The sequence below is a fragment of the Taudactylus pleione genome, unplaced genomic scaffold (genome assembly GCF_031769625.1).
Source record: "Taudactylus pleione unplaced genomic scaffold, aTauple2 ptg000758l, whole genome shotgun sequence".
Classification (NCBI taxonomy): Eukaryota; Metazoa; Chordata; class Amphibia; order Anura; family Myobatrachidae; genus Taudactylus; species Taudactylus pleione.
In genome coordinates, this window is record NW_028285160.1 from 5559326 (window position 1) to 5583898 (window position 24573).

The window sequence follows — 24573 nt, forward strand, 5'->3', positions numbered from 1 at the left end:
CTGAAAAGTATTTTAGCTGGTTCCAACATGCTCCAAACGTTATTGTTTTCCAATTGTGCCGTTGCCTAAATCTTAGGGACCTATTTATTATTATTTAAGTAAAAGCCTAGGCACAATGTATCAGTGTTCATATGCTAGGACACTGGCTTGTACAATCACTTTACTTCCGGCAGAGTGGCAATCATACCATGTATGCGCAAACGCTATTTCATGGAATGAGAACCAAAGGATTTGCAAGGCTGTAGCCCAGGGATGGGGAACCTCAGGCCTGAGGGCTGTATAAGGCCTCCGGAATCATTTGGTCTGGCCCTCTGAGCTTTTTTTTGCTAGCCTCATCTGGCTAGAAGGGTGCCTAGAATGGCACACCGCAGCCAGAATCTATGCAGCGGTGCCGCCTGGAGCGTCCTTAGGATGTTTCAGGCGGTCGCACCGCTACCCTTACAGCTCCTCAGAGCATCCTCAGGATGCTCCGGGTATTGCTGTAATCACCGGTGATTGTGGCCCCGCTTCCGTGTGACATCACATGGAGGGGGTGTGGCCTCCACCGAGCCCGCAAATAATATTATATATATCAAAATGGCCCTCGGCAGAAAAAAGGTTCCCCACCCCTGCTGTAGCCTATAGGTTACAATCGTTTGGGCTTTGTAAAGATGCCATCTAGCATGGACAAGCTTTGGAAAAGGAAGCTTTTCTGAGCTTAGTAATTGGGGCTCTTTAGGCAGTCTCTATATACAGCTATGGGGACTGCTTTTGAGATAGCTACACTGCAGATATTGGAGATATCGGCTACGGTATCCCCTTCGTAAGTGAACCTGAAATTAAAAATATGCAAAAACCCTCTAAAAACAGCCATTTTCTGGGCATTATCCAGCTTTTGTTAGTATGCTAAAAAACATACCAAATAAAAAAAAACACATCATCCAAAAACAATGCTTCATTCAGCATCCCAAATAAGTATTCTACTAACGGGAAACCGATCAAACTGGGACCACAAAATTGTGTCCAGCACAAGTATATTCAAGTACACATATTCCCAACCTAGGGCCCTGGCTGCAGTATATTGTTTGCAGAACAACATAAATGGACATGTTAAAAACAGTTGCTAAAGTGAAGCTGATACCAGCGCAAACTGCTGCATTTGAATATGATGTACTGAAAATATTTTTCATATGGGATACATAAAACCAACTTTCATCAAACACAATATACCCCAGGTCATGTTACCAGCTTTCTCACTGAGCTCACACTTTCAGATTATGTTGCTCACTCATATCAGAGCTCTTTATCTTGTCTCTAACATCTGATGTTTATTTTAACATCACACAGAGTTTGATAATATCAGTCTTCTATTGAGCCTGTCTCCTGCAGGGAAAGTTTCCAGTTTCCATCTAGCATACAGTAGAGCATGATAATTAATCAAATTCAAAGTACAATGAAAACAAAATCTGGGATATTGACAAAGTTAAAGTACTGAAAATAAGAAATAACATATTTGATAGAGGCAATAACTAATAACATATGTACTAATTAAGTGCCTGATTATGAGTTGGGAATAAAGCAAGAAAGAGCAAGTAACTATGGGGTCTATTTACTAACACTCCACATACCGTGGAGTTATTGCCGCTGCTGTTTTGCCTAGCGCTATGAAGCAGGAGCCGGCTACCGCAGCTATTACTGAGCAACCAGCTGACGAAATGGGTGAACGTTAAGTTCACCCCTTAGTGGTTTCTGCAGAAGCAATTAAATTGTGGGCGAAGCCGCGGGCAACAGCTAGTGTGTGTGTGTGTGTATGTATATATCAAAAATGTTGTCATATGTAAATATATAAAAATAATATAGCTTTTGACAAGGGTAAAAAGGTTCATATGGAAATTCTGTGATTGCCCCTGTAAAAGCTACTGTTCTTCTTTGCCTTTTACTTTAGACCTTTCAATGCTGTGAAAAAAGAAAACCTGCGGTGGCTTCAACCGCCCAACTCTGCCAGTCCTCCCTGCGGTCACATGAGTTACTAAGGCATAAATTATCATATACAGTATCTCAGACACACCTTTTTCAATATGGAATCAGGATGGGGACCGGAGATGAGACACGCTGGGGGCGTGACTGTATTATAGCAGACATGACCACATTCACAACAGGTATGCTTAGCAGAAAAATACCATGCATGTAAGCTCTTACGAGCAGGGCCCTCTACCCACTTGTGCTTCTCCCTACTTTAGTTTCATCTACTTCTTACTCACCACTAGGGCACCTAACACTTGGTTGCTTATGCTCTGTTGCTTATCTGGGTATTATGGTCGCTAATGTAGCAAAATATATTAACCATCTCCTGGTCCTGTATTGTATTGTACTGTATCGTATTGTATTGTTCTGTAAGTCACTTGTCTACAACTTGTTTATGTACTTTGTAAGGCGCTGCAGAATTGTGGTGCCATATAAATAAATGATAATAATAATAATAATGCATACATTACAGGTCTAGCACTAGATGCGAAAAGCATAGAGTGAAACATTACTTTATATAATATATGTAACAGTCCAAAAGCCCCAGGTGCTTTCCTACGTGGGCTCTAACCAGGAGTTTTATGTGGGAGAAAAATGATTGAATATTCTACAATATAAATCAACCATATCCAATCCTGTTGGTATGGGGGGAGCATTTATATTGGAGCCGTGTAGTATAGGGACAAATGATACACAAAGAACGACATTCACAATGAAAATGTGTCCTGTCTATGAAAGACAAAAAAAGATCCACACCCAGATTACACATATGAATTCAGGACATACACAATTAGATGACATTACATGCTTGCCCAAGCACACATATCCACATCCTTTAAAATAATGCATTTTTACAGCCCTTATATAACTTTATATTTTTAAATTGCCCCTTCAGTATCCTTATTTTAGTTCTAAACATTGTCTATTTAATTCTGTGGAATAGCCTAGTTTTTGTCATAGCACCACACATCTCTAATGCATTGGGTGGGTAAGTGGGTTGTGTTGACATTTCAATTAGATTGATTCATATTTCAGTTTTGGTATATAGATGACATTGATAAAATCACTAGTTTTCTATCAGCTTCTTACCTCTTCTTGCAAGTACAGACCATACCTAGACATTGATCAGTGAAGTGACATTCCATACGCTTTACACTGTCAGATCCAATTTTGATAAGATATATTTAATATATAGTGATACATCTACAAGTGTATCATACTGATGACATGTTTATATTATCTTTATATCTGTACTTTTGTCACTATAGTTCAAGACTTCATAAAGGAACAATTAAAATCACTTTAGGAGACAGATTTTGAAGAGAAAAAAAAAACCCGTAGAACAAAAAGTTAGAGGGAAACCCCTCATTCAGAGAATTCTATTGTTCAGGCAAATGTATTTATTTTTGTCTCCCTCATATAGATACAACTGTATCCAAAGCACAGAAATTAACTTACCCGTTGCTGTATCGAAAAGCAATAACAATACACAAATCTGCCTGGACTGTATGGAAGAGTTGCCCTTAAAATAAGACTCCTTCTGTTTAATCTCAAACTGCCCATACACTGTGCGATCATACAGCAGACCAGCCCACAGGGAAGAGGGCAGGAGCGACTGCTCGATAGTTGGAGCTCCTCCATACGCTACATGATGTACAGTATAGGGGCAATTTTCATTCACAGCCTGAAATTGGCTGAATGACAGTCGGGTGGACTGGACAGGTTTGAAACCAAAATGAAAATTCCAGACTATTTTTTAGCTGTTTTTGAGTTTTAAACAATCATTGTTCAGTACCATACAGTATTATTATTATTAACCAGTACAGTGAAAGATAAATCTTTCAAACCATTTGTTTAGTTTGCTGGTTTGCACGTTCATTGTTCAGTGTATGGCCAGCTTAAGTTGTTACACTTTAAACCTTAGATAGAGCCCTGAGTGGGTTGTACAGTAAGGTAAATGTAGTTATGGTATAATTGTACACATCTACTCATATGTAAGTGTGAAAAAAAAGAAAACATCAGCAAGATTTGGTAATTACCCTTGTGGTAATCTCAGACGATCCTATGCATAACAACCCTAGTTGTACTCTACGGCAATGTTTCCTAAAATCGGTCTTCAAGGCACCATAACAGTCCAGATTTCAAGGATAACCAAGATAATGAATATAGTCATATAGTGAATGAATAATAAAGTGGGGGCCACACATCAGCTACCCAGGGACAGATTAAAAATAGGAGGGGGCCAGTGTGCAGCCTATATGCGCCCCCCCCCCTCCCCTGTCCCTGATGCATGTGCTGAGTAGAATCTAGCACTGTGTCAGAGTCTACTGCGCAGATCTTCAGGAAAATAGCACCCACACCATTCCCACAGTGACTTCTGTGGTGCTGACGGACAGGGAAGTATGATCTATAGGTGCAAGGTGTGAACCCTGAGGACCATACGCACCGCACACCCTGCACTCATTATAGATATACCCAGCGCAACTACCCCTCCTCCTCATCCAGTTAATCCTTGTGGGTATCTGCACTCCCTGTGTCTCTGCTCGGGGTATGAGTTATTGCCCACAGATAGTACATAGTTCATTCTTAGATTCAGGTAGACATACCTATAACTCTATTTAGACTGCATCTATTTAGAGCATGGAGAAATAAATGCTAGAAGTATTGCACGGCCATGATACATACTCAAGCAGCGCCTGAAATACTTTATGAATGAAAACAAATGTAAAAGAATTAGACCCAATTGCACTGCAGTCCTGACTAGACAGATTCTTGTGGTCCAAGCCATACAAAAACGACACCACATTTTAAAAGCATTTGGCACCATATCCTCTTGCTCATGGAACGATTGTGGAGTGCTAGATCTCTACACGGTATAAATAAACTGCTATAGTGCTTATTGGTTCACAAGGCACTGTGCTATGTCAGATTTGCTTAACATGCGAAGGATTGAATGCTCCAAACTGTTTATAAATAAAGTCTCAAATTATATACGACTGAGCGTGTTGTTAAACTGTCTTTCACGAGCTACAGAAAAGGTCAGCTCATTTAAATGAATTGGGATGAAAAACATCGGGAAGAAGACATCTTTGTGGTGCTGATTTAGAATCCTAAAGTAGTATTGAGTGTCCTGGGAGAGAAAGAGATTAACATATATAAAAAGGTCAAGAATTATTCTGCACTGTTGTTGTTTTGAAAACGTTAGTAGGCAATTGGAACTGGGATTAAGTGCTCTTAGTTTTATTGTATCCCCATATTAATGCATATTTATTGCTCTATATCCTATTGTGTTCTGACCTTTCTCACAGATAGGGCCTAACAATATAGGGGACATGGTCCACTGAAGATCACAGAGAATGTGATGGCTCCTGGACCGTCATTCCTCTTACTTTTAGTGCAGTCTGAATACCTCTAATGTTTATTGGCTCCCTTGGGTCCAAGGGACAAAATGGAAGTAACAATGTCTTTTAATGGTGTAAAGGGAATGTATCCTACTTCATATTTTTGCAATTGCATTAGATAGGTGTGTGCATTATTTTTGAAAGCTGTCAAAACAAACTCAAAAGTAAACAAAGAGCTAAACTTACTAAGCTGCGGTTTTGGTGTCATTTAGAAACCGCCGGAAACTGCTGCCAAACCACCTGGGTTTACAACCGGCCGCTTAGTAAATTTTACCCAGTCTTAAATAAATTTATATTATCAGGTACCACTATTCTGATCTGTGGTAAAGAAGGAAGGCAGTCTCCAGGAAGGGGGGTTGTTGTTTTCAACTGGGAGATCTTGTCTCCAGGGTGCAGGAGGGCCAATCTATCTACAGTGGGGATCATGCCTCCAGCGCCTACTAAACTGGAATGAATAATATCGTAAGAGAATTATGATGTAGTGTGTGTAACTGAGACTTGGAAGGATGAAAAACAAAACCCATTTAAGACCTGATTGGTTGGAGGATATCTGTGAAGATTAATAGGGGTATTCAGTATGGAGCGAAAACTCAGTTTCTGCGATGTTTTCGCTCGGATGACGTCATTTTCGCCGCTTTTACTTTTACACCGTATTCAATTTGAAAACTTTTCGCCAGTGCGAAAAGTATATTGCATTCGACCCTGCGAAAAAGTATCACCAAGGAATGGGTGGCGAAAAAAAGTGCAGAATTGGGGTTTTGGGGTGCAACATTTCGGAAACCACCCTGCAACCTTCAGACAGTCCCCCAAAGGTAAAATTTAAAAAAAATACCTCAGGAGACCCCCAAAAAAGTACATTCATTTTGGGGCAAAAAAAAAAAAATTGGGATACAAAGTTAAAAACTAGCGAACTACAATCTAGGGGGGTCCCCAAGTATGCTCCATGTGTTTTTTTCATTGCAGGTGTTTGGGGCAGGTGAATTTTTCAAGTTTTTTTAAAACTTCACTTTAGCAACTTTTAAATATGCTCACCCCCATTTTCAAGTACCCAAAATTTGCTGGAACTACTTATTTTCTGCAAAAAAACCTTCTAAATACTATTCTTCACCACCTTCCCAAATCCCCAAAATAGCAGCTATTGAGCCCGTTTAAACACCCCAAAAACCTTTAGCAGGGCTAATCGGGGGTATCCAGAGTGATCTCCCATGTCAGAGCATCTCTTTGGGAGTGTTAGGGTCATTTCCCCAAAAAATAGCGAAGTTTTTAGCTGATTTCACATTCTCCGGGTGCCGTTTTCGACGATTTAATATTGAATACGGGTATAATCGGGGGCGCGCGTGATCGCCGGCAAAAGCTCCGATGTGCAGCAAAAACTTCGACACGCATAGACGGCGAAGTTTACGTTTCATATTGAATACCCCTGCAAGAATATAATGTAGAGTCTGTATAGAAGAGGAAAAAGACACCAAAAAAGTACTGACTGGGGTTTGTTATAAGTAACCTAGCATTAATGACTGTGCTTATTGTTAAAAGATTATTAAAAATAATGTTCTCCTCACAAGGGATTTCAATTATCCAGATATAAAATGGGACAGAGAAACTAGTGGTTTTCACAAAGGAAGCCACATTGTATCTGTTTAGACTGCTACCTTTTACAATACTAGCCTAGGGATGCAGTTATTATACCTACAGCCGGCATCACAGCTGACGAAATCCCGAAGCCGGAATGCCACTACCCGGCCAGAAAACCGACACTGGAATAACAACAGTAGTGGAGATGCCGACACTGGAATCCTGACAGCCAGGATGCCGATCGTACGTATAGCGAGGCTGGTTAGGTCTTAGCCACGGGGTGGGTTAGGTTTGGGCATCAGGGGGGGGGGGGGGGGGTTAGGGTTAGGCTAGGGTAGGGGGAGGTTAGAGTTAGGTACCCCTGGGGGTGTGTTAGGCACCACTGGGGGGGTTAGGGTTAGGTGTGGAGAAGTTGCCCATAGCAACCAATCAGCTTTTAAAGTAGCATTTATAAAGTACAGTCTATAAAATAATAGGTAGGAGCTGATTGGTTGCTATGGGCAACTTCTCCACTGATCCACTTCTCCACACTTTTCACTGCTTGATAAATAGACCCCTAAGGGAGGAAGGTTAGGTTTAGGCACCAAGGGGATTAGGGTTGGATTCAGGCACTAACTGGGAGGGTTAGGGTGGGGGAGGAGGGTTAGTATTAGGATGCAGCAACAGAGAGTTAGGGGTAGGGGGAGAGGGTTACCAGACTTACCGGGCCCTTGTCGGGATCTTGAGCAGGCATTCCGACTGCGGGGATTTCACACCAATTCCCTAGCCTACTTATTAAGAGAACATATATGTAATGTACAAGTATTGGTGCATTTTGGGAATGGTGATCACAACACAGTTATAATTTACTATAGTTTCAATGAAATATCCACATAAGCCTATCCTAAAAATCACACCATATAGCCCATTCAGTGTGCCACGGAATTTGCGACTTAGCAAAACACCAATCCTAAGTACCTAGTACACTGAAAGCAAACTAAGGCAAAAAATTGAGGAAGAGATAACACAGCAGAGGTAAAAGTACACACACCAGGGTAACGAGGCAAAAGACAGGTCCGATGCCAGTGACCCCCACCATGTATTGTTATGCATAATCGATTACTTTATACCAATGCCTTTGCTAAAATAATAATCCTAAGTACCTAGTGCACTATGGGTCTGATTCAGAGATGGATGCAGTAGCGGTCGTCTTTGAGCGCGGCTACTGTGCTAAAATATGTAATGACTGCAGGAGGCATCTGAAGGTAAAAGACACCTCTAGCCTTCATAACAGATCTGAGTGCTGCATCCGAAGATGCAGCATAGGATCAACATCGCGACCATTGCAGACAATGGCCTCAGCACTCCCAGAAAACGGGAGCAAAGCGCCCTCGTTTCCAGAAACACAGGCCGACGACACCCCCTCCCATCTCCAAATGGCCACAGCATGTTAATCATGCTGCAGCTTGGGGGCACTGCGTGCTAATACGCAGGACTAGTTTGGTATTTGAGATGAAAGAGTCCTGCTCATGCGCAGACCCACAAAAATCGCAGATGTACGTAAACCATCGGGTTAATGTAAATTTCAGAATCAGGTCCTATATGCAAAGTAAGAAGCAATAATATAAGGTGAAAATGGACACGCCCACCTGCAGCTTTGCAAATCCAAGCATCCGCATACAAAGAAAATACAGTATCGGTCACAGATCATTTGATTATTGCAGTCCTGAGTTAGCCTATTTCTTGCATACGGGATTGCAGATGCAGGAAGGGACACGCCCCGAAACGGACATGACTCGCCCGTTTTCTTTACCACCCCTCCACAAAACACTCCCTAACTATTACCGGTAATCACACTGAGAGTAAAATATTGCAGAGACGACTATGGTAATGTTCCGTGATATATGCGCATTGCAACTTAGGGCCATTTTTAATTAACGGCGAAAATAGCCGTTTTCACCAAAAAACTGCAAAATTTTCACAAAAAAACAGGCAAAATTGGCAACAGGTGAAAAAAACTGGTGAAAAGTTTTCTCCATCCCAGACCAGGTGAAAAAAAATGCAAAATCCCTATTTTGGGGATTTCTTTCATAACCCTTTGGACACCCCCCCTAATGATAAATTAGCGGGAAAAAAATCATAAGTCGCGTACTTTGGTGAACAACGACCGCGCACATTTTGGGTGAAAAAAAAAAATAAATCGCTGAAAATGGTTTTAACGTATTGGGTCTGATTTTTCGATGGGCGGTATGGATGCATCAAGTGTTTTAAACATCGCATGCGGTTGCAGCAGGCGTTTTTTTTAATGGTTTTTAATATTGTGTTTTTACGACACGAAAATATACTTGCACCCATTTTAACATACCCCCAATTTACGTGGAACAGCAATTTCCTGGAAAAAAATAGATTTCTATCTTTTTTCAACAATATTTTTTTGCCCAAATTTGCGCAGTCGTTTTTCGCCAAAATACGCAACTTGTATGCATGTGCGCTTTACTGAGAGCCGCACAACTGCATATCGGCATTGCGTACAACTCCGAATCAGGCCCTATATGCGAATTGAGGGAAAAGGAGCAAGATCTAGGAAAAAGCAGTAAAATTGAGGAAAATGGTCATCAGTTGCAAAAGGAAGAATGAAGATGTCATGCAATTGTGATATTGGACCAATAGTTTTATCTAAAAAAAATCAATTAAAAAATAAAAGCATTATTTTTTAAGAAGTTTATAAAGTCAGCTCATAATGTACATTTTTAACTATACTTTCTAAACTTTTTCCAGCCATCAAAAACATTAATATTTTTATAAACCCACAATTTGCAAAAAATCTACAATTAAGGCACAAAGCTCCCAAGTTTCTCTTCCTGTAATAGTCACTTCCATTGACCTAACAGTAATATATATTTGAATCATTCACTCAAATCATGTAAAAATATATGACACCATTTTTTTTTACTGGTCCTGGAAATGTTTGGCTCCCACTAGAAACTATTTGGACAAAAAAAGGACATAATGGAACAGCTTGGTATAAGCTTGCAAATGCAACAAAGTAAAAATGTAAGTGGCTGATCTTTATGAATGAACGTTTCATGCTATGTGGAATGATATGGATCCGTAAATCAGCCTAAATATGCTCAATTACAAATTTACGGAGACATTTTTCACACCTATTCCGACAGTGTTCAAAATCGATTATGCTTAGCCCACTGTCATTGTTTTTTATGATTATCATTATATTTTATTTATATGGCAACACTAATGGTCCACAAAGCCTAATGCTGAAAGTCTGCTTGAGCATAAATTGTTATGGATAACTAATAAGGACAGTGAATGTCATAATAGAGAAAACTGGAATTACTTATAACCACCTAACCGAAACTTTCCATATGTGAATGCTAATGTATGTGGCCAGTTATACTGACCTAGAGAAGACTAATTTACAAAACAAAATTCACTCCGTGTGTTGCCAAATTTCAGCTTTTTAGCAGGGGAGGTTTAATGCAGGACATTATTCCTATTTCCTAGGGTTAGTGTCCCCTCTGGCAACAACAATGAAGTGTGACCTCTCTGTCTGATTCTGCAGATTATCCACTTACAATTAATTACCACATTTAGCAGTGAGTAAAACAAACAACAAATAACTGCTAACAATCCCAAATCTGGACCTACATCAGTTAGTGCACTGAAGTGGTGCTCTCAGCCGTTGCTTTGTAAAGTTACATACTGTAAAGACATTAATCACTATGTGTGAAGGGCCCTTTCCTTTTCAGGAGAAAGGACAGTCCGAAATAATAAAAGAGAAGAGGTAATCAGAACATGGCGAGAAGACTCTAATGGCACAATTTTGTAAAGTTAAGGGAAAGAAATACATGTTTGTCTTTTATTTGCTGAGAAAAATGAAGGCTGCCAGCCTCAGTAAGCTCAGACTGGCCGGTGCTGCTGCCATCACGACTAATGGGCGCGATGGTGATCCGAGGCACCATCTACAGACGCTGTACTCGGATTGCTATAGCTGTCAGGAGGTGTCTGCTTCCTATAGATGCCTCCTGCAGTATTTTAATATTTGCTGGACCGTACTGCACAGTCGCTTCTCTGCGGCTGTGTAATACCGTCCGGACTTGAATCAGGACTTTGAATGAATTTGGGTCATAACCACACCTGATGCTGTGCATCGTTCATATCAGACTGCACTTACGGTGCTATGCTCGAATGGCTGGATCCTGGTCATACACATTCATTAGTGAGAAAAAGGTGGTCTGGGATAGTTCCTGCACTGGCCTAATTCAGAGATGGATGCAGATCACACAGGCGTTGTGTCTTTGGATGCAGCACCTGTGTAATAATATGCTAATGCTCCATGAGGCATATTGTGCAAATAGACGACTCATGCTGGCATATGTTATCCGCTGCTGCATCTGAAGTTGCAGCATCAGATCATCTGTGTGAACACTGGTTATCTGAGTAGCCCTCAGGTGAATCACTGGGGGAATTCAGACTGCTGATGCCAGAGGCTTCAGCAAGCCCAAAGAACTAGGGCGAGATGCCGCCGCCACCACTCTGCTCCCAAACGGCCACAGCCTGTCATTCAGGCTGCGGCATCCAGGACACTGCGTGCGATCTTGCAGGATGAGATCTGCACATTCAGTACCAGTATTGTAAGAATTGCATTAGCTCAAAATTGCCTTTGTAATTAAAGCGGTAGCAAAGTTAGTGGTACATGCTAAGCAAATTTGAAGGAAGGAAAGATGGGGCTGATGATCAGTGTCCTGCCTTGGCAGTAAGATCGGAGTGTGTATGGCCAGCTTTAGGCTGCCACTGCAAGATCAAGATCCAACCAAAGGATAGCAGGGCATGCTTAGACTTGTAGTTCCTTTACAGCTTAGGAGCTACAGGTTGCCTAGACCTGACCCGGACAATATATTTTATTTTGAGTAGAATCATAACTTTGCAATGTTTAAACATTCTATACATACAGCATGTCCCCTACAGCGTAAAGTTAAACAATTGTGTAACATTTTTTATTTTTTTTTAAATAAAAAAACACATTGTGAATCCCTAATAGTTTATTATTTTAAAAAAATAAAATGAAAAGGAAGCCATTAGATGTAACGGTTTGACAACAATGGTCTGGGTACAAAGCGATGATGTTTTACAGTAGATAGCCTAGAAAGGTTTCTTTACATACATACCTACATACATACATACATACATACATACCTACATACATACATACATTAAATTTCTGCTGCAAAGTATCCTCTAATTTTATATTAATTAATAAACACTCTCTCAAACCATATTCTGACTTGGTGAATTAAGTCCTTTATCGCCCATGGGCAAAGGAAAGAAGGCTTAACCTTTAGGGGCAAGGGTGACAAATTTCTGCCTGTCCATCACTGTACGCAGCACTCGGAACATCACTGTCTGTCCTATGGACAAAACAGTAAGACAGCCTCACATTGTCTTCGGAGCCTAGAGCAAAGCCCTATGGCTACATACATGTGCAAAGGGTCAATTGACTCGTGTCGGTGTTCCTGTTTCTTTTCCTGCAGAAACCAGCTTAGAAACATAAGGGTTATGTAGCTAAGGGCTAGAATTAGCTCTATTTTTCTAATTGTGACTTAATAGGTAAACAGGATAGTTCTGTATGTTGTTAAACTGTCATGTTAATGAAATGTGGAACAGTCAATTTATAGTCAATTTATCATAAAACTTGATGAGATATAATTTGTAAGTCTAATGCTACAAACTCCTAATTTTTTAATGAATCTTCTGCATTATCTCAGTGTTCCCTGCAGAATATCAATATTGCTGCATACTTTGGATTCATTTAATAACTTTCTTATGAAATGCCACGGATTCCCAACATATTATCATGTCATATCCAGTATGTACTATAGGATAATTTATTGCACTACTCTACTTACAGGAATATACTGTCCTAGTATCTATTATGAATAAATTAAACTGACATAGAATTCAATGAAACATATTTTAGCATTTAATAGTAAGCCAGCCCCTTATATTATTTCGATGCTACAACATCATCATGCAATTAATTTATAATGCAAAGCGCACCTTAATGTTTGCAATGTGGCTTGCTTTTCCATTTGCTTGCGCGGGCAAAATTGTCGGCTTTGTATAAGCATTAAGTTGGACAATAGGTGGTTAGGGAGTTAGGGACAGGCTAAAAGTCACAGTTTTTGCCAATGACACAGTTAAAAAAGTAAATAGTGCCTTTAATAATGTCATATTTATATGAGAAAGACATGTGGCCTGGATAACCTCAGAGAGAGGCTCTTTGTTCGTGTGGGCTGTCTCAGAAGACAACATCTATCTGTGCATGCATGAGTTGATAGACAGATGCGCCAGGTAACATGACATGTTGATGCGCTGTGTTAGGCACGCCGCTTATAAAGTGGCTACATACACACAATTCTCTTGGCAGATTAAGTTGGTGTTACCTGGGTGCTCGTTACATCAGCTATTATCCTGTGTACTGTCTCCGCATAAACTACTGACTTTGATTGTACTCCTCCAGCCCTGACCTTTCCTTACCTGCTGATTTGTAGTACTACCACTTCTGATCTACAGTAGCTCCTGACTCAGGTTTATTTAGTTTGCCTTCTACTCTGCTGTCTATTGTGTAAACTATGCAATAAGCGACCATATCTAGATGCAGGAGTCCTGTAGGCAGCAAAGTACCGCTGAGCTTAATTAGCTCTAAGAGATCAGTAATAGGGGAAAAGCATGAGTAGTCTAGGATAGGGAGTTTTCAGCATCCTGGCGCATAGAATGACGGCGGTCAGGATCCCGACTCCAGAATCCCGACGGCTGCGATACTGCTTGTGAGTGTTAGGGCTAGGCATTAGAGGGATGGTTAGGGTTAGGCTGTGGGTGGGGAGGTTTAGGGTTAAGCTGCGGAGGAGAGGGTCAAGGTTAGGTTGTGGGAAAGCTGCCTGGATTCTGACCTCTGGCATTATCAGCGCCAGGATCCCGTAGCCAACCCCCAGGATATTGGTGCTCACAAAAAAAGGGTTTGCTTGGATGGCACTATACCGATTTTTTTTTAAAACGTATAAACTTGTTTTTGAATGTCAGTCTGTGTGGCGTAAACTGCAGATATACACAAACTGTTAAATAATACAATTTAAAACAAATCAGACACAGGTACTGTGTTCCCTGAGTTATCACAATTTAGGCAATCAAACCCTTTAACCACAGTATTATGAGACAGGAACAAGTTGGAACATTAGATCACAGTTATGCATTGAATTGATATGAATAAGGACCAATACAAAGTACACATGCTGTAATACCATTTAACATGACCAAGAACATTCAGGATAAATGTATTTACACAGTGGGGTCGATACTAAGTCAGATACAAAGTGGCTGTGTCTGAGGGTTGCTGTGGAACCTGGATCTACTGCCTTATGCTAATGTAAGATTCCATTCAAGTAATGTGGAGGCCCATGTAAGCAGAAAACCGTGATGCCCGCTGACTTTATGCCAGCCACTGCAGCCCTCATCATTAGTATTAGCAGCTGCACCATGCCCATACTAGGTACATGGGATCCGTCAGAAGCAGGCTTCCCATACACACAACTTAAGAGTCACACGGAGCAATAAATACATGTCCATAACACTCCCCTGACTCTCAGGACGGTTCCGTGCTCTTGCATTGTTCCCGGTCGGAAACGCCCACTTTGACAGAAAGATACTGTAGATCCGGGCGAGTTCAATCCGTCTCTGAGTAGGACGGACATACGCAACAATGTGTAAATTCGCATCTGCCCATACGCTTTAGGCAAAAACTCGCCATTTGCGTCCACGCACAGAGACTCAGAATCAGCCCTAGTTTCAGTACATCTATATTATGTGCACAACGGGTTGGGTATGGGATGCCGGGGTTCGGTGCCAGTACCCTAAACAATGTTACGACACCAACACCTGTCGGTCAGTATCCTTACCCTCCCCCTCTAATTACCCCTAACCCTCCCTCCCCACTGCCTAAACCTAACCTTCCCCCCCGAACCCTAAACCTAACCCTCCCCCCTTATTGCCTAACTGTAAGACTCCCCCTAGTGCCTAAATCTAACCACCAACCCTAACCCTCCCTCTAACCCCAGTACTTACCGTCGACATGCCGGAGCCGGGATTCTGACAAGTGTCGGGATTCCGGAGCCGGCATTCTAAACGCTCGGTATTATAACCGCATCCCGTACACAACAGCTTCCACAGTACTCATCAAAAACTGCAGCACAAATAGAGATTTGTAAATAAGGGAGCTTACTGTATGTAAGAGTTGATAGAAGATTCAGTTAACAAAACCGTTTAGAGATATGTGCCAGTATAGTTTTGTAAGTGTACTCTATACAATGTATTTATTTTAATTCCTTTGTATTTTTTATGCTGTGTATTCGATGAATAGTTACTTTATGTTACAATGTTTTAACAATCTTGCTTGAAGGAAATAACCCATGTAATATTTATAATTGGTGGCCAACTGCAACAAACCACTCTCTACAGGAGTTCTTTAAGGGCAACACTGGTTAATGGTACATGTATCTGCTATATAATCAGTCTCACAGCTGGAATGCAAAGGCTTTCCCTGCCCATATATTTACCCAACATAATGGAAACTATACAAGTATTAATCCTACAAGATTCATTTTCGGTGTCTACTTCTTTTCATCTGTTTAAGATATCAGCCGATTTATATGTAACATAAACAGACGCAGGGTAAACTTAAAGGCCAAATTCCCCACTCCTTGTTTCTGATAAGCATTGCAGTTGGGACATGTATTCCTTTTAAATGCCACTATCATTAAACATCAATAGCTGCTGTTAGCTGTTTTTCAGGGTACAGATATTTCTACACCTATTCATGTTCTCAGCAGGAGTTCAGTAAGTTTCACTTGATGCAAACACGATGTCCATCAAACAATATAGAGAAGGACATATTTGATTCCCAGTGGAGCCTAAAACAACCACTAGGCCTCTTTCTGTATTGGACATCAAAGGGAAGTGATATAATATATTTACTATGTGATACACAGTAAAGCAGAATATTTTGCTGTTCAGTTAAGGAAATCCCCCCCCCCTCCACTGATATAAGGCTGTAACGCTTGTGCTCAATGTTTCTAATACGTCTTTGGATATGTTACCAGTTATGAAGGTATAACAATTGAAATGTTGGCATTTATAACTGTGTGTGTATTAGGTCCAGTATTGCCCCACAGCAATACTGTGTTGCACTGTGCACCAAAGAAGTAACAATCTTTACTGAGCTCTTTACTCAGATACAGATGTTGCTTAGTTTGTTGTTCCACGTCAGCTAATGTATTATAACTGCAGACTTATAGTGTGCGGGAAGGTAAAAAGAAACAGAAAAAGTTCCCCACCCAAGCGCACTGCAATGGGCCAGCATTGTGCAGGAAGGTGGCAGCTGACATTTTCAATGTATTCTCCACTTTGTTATGTTCTGCAATTGTGGAGCAACTGACTGTGGCTGGGAAATGTATTATCATAGACATCTGCCCATGACAATTGTGTAGCCTTTAATAACCAGCATCAGATTTATTGGCATACTTCTATATATCTCCTGCCCCGGGACTTAAATGGAATGTCTGGGCATCATAGCAGAAATGCAACGGAACCCTCCACACAACACTATAAACTCATACCCACCTGCTCCATACCCCAAATCAGTATGCCAGTCAGTCACTGCCCCCCTACTACCACCAGCACACACCTCACTGTGGTCCAAAGAAATATTACACAAGCCGGCACCTGAAGATTTTCTGTTGGCTACAAGTCCAGGAGCTACAGAGACAGGACAGCAATGGCCGTAGAAGCAGACAAGACAATGTGGGCCATAGTAGTGGGCTGAGGGGCATGTGATGAAAAAACTGGTGGGAAAAGAGGCATGTGATGTGAACACTGTTGGCAGAGGGGCAAGCCAGAGAAGCTAGTGGCCAGAGAGGCATGTGAAAGAAAAACTTAGGCAGGGGGCTTGTGAGTGGTAAACTAGAGAGCAGGAGAGCATGCGTGAAAAAAGCTAGTGGGCACAGGGGCATGTGAGAAAAATCCAGTGGGAAGAGGGGCATGAAAGTAAAATGATGGTGGGCAAAGGGGCATCTAATGGAAAAGCTGGTGGGCAATGGGGCAAGGATTAGAAAAGCTGATGGGCAGAGGGGCATGTGAGTGAAATGATGTGGGCAGGGGGGGCATATGATTGAAAATTAATTTTTTTATGATTTAGACTAGACATACTTTGTGTATTGTGCAGGTATACAGGCATTTCATACCGCCTTTAAACAAGTGCAGCATGCATACTGTATATAAGCATGCCTAATCACATATAAAAACATAGCTGAAAACACATAAGGAAGGCAGAAAGATAATGCAATGTACATATAAGAAATTCGAGGATGGGATATACAGTACAAGACAAAAAATCATAGTCCCTGGATATTGGGAAACCTCTTTAAGAAAAGAAACCTGCTACCTCTCCTCAGCACTACAGTATATCATAGATGAGTGATTTACAATTGGTTTGTCTGGACCAGTTTTACCTTGGCAGTGGTAAGCACAAGGGGAACAACACGTGCTGGGGATCAGGACCTGGACCAGAAATACGGCTTATCATTTCTATCACAGAACAAATACTCGTACTGTGCATCCTCAGACTATGGTATATTTTTCTGATAAAGCTAAAGATTGTGTAAAATATTCAAAATTATGGCACAAAAAGATGCTTCAATCTTACCTGTTTTTCTTAAAGGAAAGTCGTCCCGGGCATCCTGAGCTCCTGGCAAAGTGTATTTATATGATGGCGAGGTCCCACTTAGTGGAGGAGAAGTTTGATCCAGTGACATGTGATGTGCTGCCCTGCAACAGGAATACAGATACATCCAGTAATTATTAGCTTGGAGGGTAAAGATATCAGACACTGAAACCCTTGCATTCAGCTTTTGCAACTTCTGCTTTGCATGTTAGTAGATTTCCCTGGTAGAATTCATCCATATATTATACTGTATATAGCATACTGATGTAAACACAGAGATGAGGGAGGTACCCTAGGTGCTGCCTATTTGTGTAGTGTGTGTCATAAAGTCCATAAGAGGTTTAAAGTGTAATGTATTCAGTCCTGATTTATTATAGATTTTAGATACTGATAAATGTTTTTAACATTCCCAAAAAGAATGAAAAAAAAAAGAAAATATTTAATGATCATTTACCATTTAAAAAAACATATCAACAAAGCACAAAAGCTGCGTAACGTAATCCCCATATTGTGATGCCATGCACCTATATTTGTGTAGCTGTGCATGTGCTCACAGAGTCATACACTAATGAGGGCGGCAATGCAATGTAATGCAAGCATCTGGATGAAAAATGATTTGCTCAGGATATTGACCAAAGAGGGATCCGGTCAGAATGTCAACATAGTCTGAATGTCGACAATCAGAATATCAACATGGACTTTAGGTCGACTACCAAAATGTTGACATTCAAATGTTGACATGGTTAAAATGTCTCACTAAGTAAAGAAAAGGAAAGAAAGAAACTCTTTTGGTGGGGAAAATTTCATAATGTTGACATATAACATGTTGACACCAGAATGTTGACATACAGTTTTTGGCTTATTTTTAGGGTTAGGTTTAGTGTTAGGCTTATGGTTAAAGGGTTAGGCTTAGAATTAGAGGTTAGGGTTATGCTTAGGTTTAGGGTTAGGCTTATGCTTAGGTTTAGGCTTAGGTTTAGAACTAAGCTTAGGCTATAATAAGCAAAAAAAACTGTATGTAGACAATCTAGTATCAACAGGTTAATGTTCACATTATGAACATGTCAACATTGGAACCATGTTGACATTTAAATGTTGACTTTTCATACCACAAAGATGAACAGTCCATGGAGAGCCACTCGGAATGCACAACATGTAAATTATAGATTTTGAAAACTATTAATGAAGAGAGATTTTTTCGTTCTAGTAAGGTGTGGTTAGAGAAACATTTTCAGGGGGAGGGCATTTTAAGGTGATCTCATTTTAGCAGGAGTCTGCAGGACGCTTGTATTCACATCTGAACGTATTTTATTATGTTAATAGGTCCAGATAATGAAATGGAAAGTTAAAAATGCTAAATTACTACACTTGATATAAAGATATAAAATTAATTATCGCTGACTAGCAGAATTTATTTTGTAACTGAAATCTGATTAAACATTGTGCAAATCATCCTCTCAGTTGGGCAGTGCAGAAAGTGGGTCTGAATTTATTTATGTGCAGTGCAGTCATATCGGTTCCATTACACAGGGTACTGCGCTGACCCATTGCTTTAGCATAGAAAATTACCCCTAAAGCCTCTTAAAACAGCTGCTCGCGACTAAAGAAAATTATAAGAAAATAAGGGGCAGATTTACGTGATACAATCTTATTACTTCACCTAACCAACTTCATAACCATACTAGTAAAATAAAACGATTGCTTCTCAATACTACAATTTATTGCAACTGTGCTAACATTTATTTCACCTATGCAACCTTGTGAAATACATATTTTATCTGTCAATTAATAACTTAGTATATAGTATTCATAGCTTGGCAAACGTATTTTCAATTTCCTTATACTGTAACTATCTGGAGATGGAATATTGTTGAGTTGAAATGAACAGTAATTCATAAATAGCTAATCCACTTTAGCCACTTGTTCAGTCTGCACTTATTTGAATTAGATGGTTTTAGCTTGAAACTCAATAAGTCCTTGTTTATATGAATGAGGTTTAGAACACATTGGGTTTAATATAGTATAGGTAGAATAAGGGGCATATTTACTAAAGATCAATTTTAATTGACAGTTATAGATTTAAAATCAATGAAAATCGATCAACATCAATGTTGTATTTCTGGGGCTAAATTACACATTTACTAATACTTAAAAAAATCAAATAAAAAATTGTAAATGTGTGATTTAGCCCCAGAAACACAACATCGCTGTTAATCGATTTTCATCAATTTCAAATCTATCAAAATCGATTAAAATCAACGTTTAGTAAATATACTCCCCAAGACTGGAGATACAGAAAAATGGATCTGAAAATCAACAACATTTTATGGAAATGCAAATTTACTATTATTTTTATGACCATATTGTATGCTATTGTTATGTCATATATTTACACCAATTACATCTCACAGCTGCCTGCTGAAAAAGAGTATATTAAACTTGTTTCTAACCTATCTACTTGAATCAGAGTTTGAGCTGAGGTTCTGCACATCAAGCAAGTTAAAAAAAGTCAGTGGTGGGTGCTCTCACGCCATCCACAATAGACAATTCGCAGCCAGTAACGACTAACATTATTTTACAATTGCCGCAGCAGATAAGCCAGGGAGGTGCAAAGATGCCACTCATTTTACATCTTGGTTTATAAATATACTCCAAATATTTAGAAATCATCTCATTATAAATTGAAGTAAAAAAGTAAATAATCATATATATATATATATATATATATATATATATACACACAATGAAAAAAATAAAAACGATCATCCTCACAAGCAGAAGATAATTCTTTCCCAAAGAGAAAAATGTCTTTTTACACCAAATTGTAGTCATGTTATCAGATAAACCCCTGTTAATTAGAGATGGAGTTCGGTTATACTCGGTTCTTTTCACCACATTAGCACAAATTCGTATTAGTTCGGATTTAACTTATGTGCTATCCGGCTCTCACGTGTTTTTGATAGCCAATAAAATAAATCTGAACTAATCCATACTAATGTGGCGAAAAGAACCGAGTAAAACCGGACCCGCACATCTTTACTATCAATAGTAAATATTGGAGAAATGTTCTCCAATAATAAATAGTGAAAATGTTTTACGCCAACACTGTTCATATAGATGTAGTAATTTTAAACCTGACAGTACTGTAGATATGGAAGTAGATGTCTCTGCTGATGTTGGTCAATTTTTACTTTGCTGAATGGGGTCTCACTCTCCATTTTGTCCAGCTATACCCAGTGCAATTGCTGCCATTCCGTATGCTATTATAGCTATCTAAACAAACGCACATACCACTTGCAGTTGATTTAGCAGTACAAAATTTAGGTTTAATTAAAGTAAAATTAGCTACATCTACATTCATGAATTTTTTTTATATATATATATATTTATTTTCGATGCAATATTTTTAAGGAAGCTTTAAACACTAACTTTTCTGTGTATTTAAAATAATATCCAATTATTGATGACAGTGTTATTTATAATACTCTAAGTAAAAACACAAACAATTGCTACAATTTCAAACTAATTAAACTGCAGACAGAAATCACTAAATAAAAAAGTTTTCGTTTTACTTAAGTTGTGACTAAAGCTGGGTACACACTAAACGAGGTGTATACCCAGCGATACGATGGACGACAGCACTGGCAACGGGCCAACATATCGGGCGGCCGGTACACAATACACAATGTGGTGCCCGACTGACCTATACGTCGGCACCAGCCGCATCCCGCTTAATGGAGTCGTCAGTCACATTGTCAGATTGAGCTGCATGTAGGGCAGAACTGACGATGCCACTGACTTTCAAACGGGAGCACGTATAGCCTGAGACAGTGCGTAAACACACGATTTTGACCAAATATTGTCTAATGTGTACCCACCTTAACAGAAATACTTGAATTGAATTAAGCTTAGGAAATTGAATAAAATGTTTTATCTTTATACAAGTACTGTTCAACCTAATCATACTGTAGGCTAGTTTTTGAAAAAGGAATTAAGGGAGAAGTCTGAGAATTTGAATTTTAACTAATTATTATTATTAATTATTATTAATTTAATTATTATTATTTTTATTATTATAAAATTTTATTTATAGGGCAACATAAGTGGTCTGCAGCGCCATACAGAGTTTTTAGACTCTAGGTTCTAAGAAATCAGAACACCTATCTCTATGCTGCACATTATGTTATATAACTCATTAAGAAGTCACCCAGCTTAGAAGCAGGGGTGTATTTAAGTGGCTGCCTTATAACGAAACCTGATCGCCACACTTATCTTCCCAAAATCCATTCCCATACCCTTATTAAACAATGTACTTAACAGCACGTATGGCTTTATACCAGGGAGCAATAGAGAATCATAGGCTCCAAGCCTTAAACAGCCCTGGGTCCCGGGGAACGGAATCCATCTATCTCCTTCATATTCTGCCAGTGCTTGGAGGTATAGATTGTATCTGGCCTAACAGAATACAGCCATGAGATATATTATAGTCCTACTAACTAGGGGTGAGCAGATTCGGATTTCTGAAATCCGAACCCCCGAGCCCCCCCGATCCGAGGCCGATCCGAGTCAGGCTCGACTTTTCCCAGCTGACTCGGATCTGAAATCGAGGCAAAACATCATCATCCCGCCTTCCGGGTCTCGCGGGTTTTGGATTCTATAAAAGTTACCGGCGTCGGCGCCATTTTCTCACTCGGCTGTGGACAGTGAAGAGGGAGGGTGGGAGTTAGGACTGGCTGGGCTGTGTAGTGTAGTGTTGTGCTGTGCTGCTGTTGTCCATAGGGGTTGTGTCCACTCCTCCAAAGTCCATAGGGGCTGGCTGAAGTTGTGCTGTGCTGCTGTTGTCCATAGGGGCTGTGTCCACTCCTCCAAAGTCCATAGGGGCTGGCTGTGTAGTGCTGTTGTTGTCCATAGGGGCAGTGTCCACTCCTCCAAAGTCCATAGGGCTGGCTGTACTGTGTTGTGCAGTCAGTTGTCCATAGGGGCTGTGTCTACTCCAAAGTCCTGTGCAGTGTCCCAGTCCTAAAGGGGTGCTGTAGCATTGTCCAGGGGGTGCTCTGTCCATCAGGGGTGCTCCCCCCAAGTGCAAAAAAAATTAATATTTTTTCTGTGTTTGTGAATTGTGTGCGCAGTAGCCGCACGTGCATCAACAAAGTAGTGCCAAGCGTGCGCCTGTGTCATAAGTAAAGGGCCGGCTGGCTTGACCGTTAAAGGGTGCTGTAACCCCCAAAGTACACTCCAAACAAAATAAAAAAATATTTTCTGTATTTGTGAATTGTGTGCACTGTGGCTGCACGTGCATCAACAAAGGAGCAGCGCCAAGCGTGCGCCTGTGTCCCATAAGTAAAGGGCCAGCTGGCTTGTCCGTTAAAGGGTGCTGTAACCCCCAAAGTGCACTCCAAACAAAATAAAAAAATATTTTCTGTGTTTGTGAATTGTGTGCGCAGTAGCCGCACGTGCATCAACAAAGTAGCGCCAAGCGTGCGCCTGTGTCCCATAAGTAAAGGGCCGGCTGGCTTGACCGTTAAAGGGTGCTGTAACCCCCAAAAGGCACTCCAAACAAAATAAAAATATATATTTTTTTGTGTTTGTGAATTGTGTGCGCAGTGGCCGCACGTGCATAAACAAAGTAGCGCCAAGCGTGCGTCTGTCTGTTAAAGGGTGGTGTAACCCCCAAAGTGCACTCCAACAAAAAAAAACATTTTCTTCTGTTTGTGAATTGTCTGCACTGTACGTGGATCCTCAAAGCAGCAGCACCAAGCGTGTGTCTGTCTGTTAAAGGGTGGTGTAACTCCCAAAGTGCGCTCCTCAAAGAATAAAAAATTCTTTTTTTTCTGTCTTTGTGAATTGTGTGGGCTGTAGCTGCACGTGCATCAACAAAGGAGCAGCGCCAAGCGTGCGCCTGTGTCCCATAAGTAAAGAGCCGGCTGGCTCATTTCTTAAAGGGTGGTGTAACCCACAAAGTGCACTAGTCTCCAACAAAAATCAAAAATTATTTTCTGTGTTTGTGTGCGCCTTAGCCGCACGTATATATCAATATAACATAAATGGAGGACCAAACTTTCTCCGATAAAAATGAAATAGGGAGAGATCAAGAACCACTTCCTCCTAGTGCTGAAGCTGCTGCCACTAGTCATGACATAGACGATAACATGCCATCAACGTCGTCTGCCAAGGCCGATGCCCAATGTCATAGTAGAGGGCACATACAATCCCAAATGACAAAGGGCCTGATTCAGACCCACTCGTGAGCGGCTGTCCGCTCGCAAGTGGGTCGATGGTGTGCACTGCGCATGCGCACGACGGAGGGAGCTCCGTCGTGCGCATGCGCACGACGCGACGAGCGAAGGACTTTCCTTCGCTTGTTGTGTCTGATCAAAGGGGGCGTGCTGTCGATGTTGATTGAGGGAACGCCTACCTTCAGAAGCCGGCACCACTGACATCACTAGTGATGTCAGTGGGAGTGATTTTGGCTCTGATAGAGCCAAAATCACTCCGGGCCTTGCGGTTGAGAAACTCAACCGCAGGCTTCGGCTCGCAGTGGCGATGGTCGCGATGGTCAAGACCATCGCGACCATCAACCTGCACGCTCGTATATGCTGTGGGTGGTGACCCACAGCTATACGAGCGTCCAGGAGGACGCTCCATAATTATGGAGGTGGGCCCTGATTCAGAGCGAGCACTCTGGTCAGAGCGTCCGGCTCTGAATCAGGGCCAAAGTTCAGGAAAATGACCTTAAAAAAAACATTTAAATCATCTGAAGAGAAACATAAACTTGCCAATATGCCATTTACGACACAGAGTGGCAAGGAACGTCTAAAGTCTTTCCCT

The 24573-nt window shown here is 40.7% G+C and overlaps 1 protein-coding gene across 2 annotated transcripts in view; it reads right to left on the minus strand.

Moving 5' to 3' along the window:
* The window catches only part of HDAC9 (histone deacetylase 9), an 805652-nt gene that overhangs the window by 220236 nt on the left and 560843 nt on the right, over window positions 1-24573 (minus strand). For both annotated transcript variants that reach the window (XM_088457369.1, XM_088457370.1), the window contains one exon: window positions 17728-17849. In XM_088457369.1, coding sequence (XP_088313495.1) covers window positions 17728-17849 — 122 coding nt within the window. The remainder of the gene's footprint in view (window positions 1-17727; window positions 17850-24573) is intronic.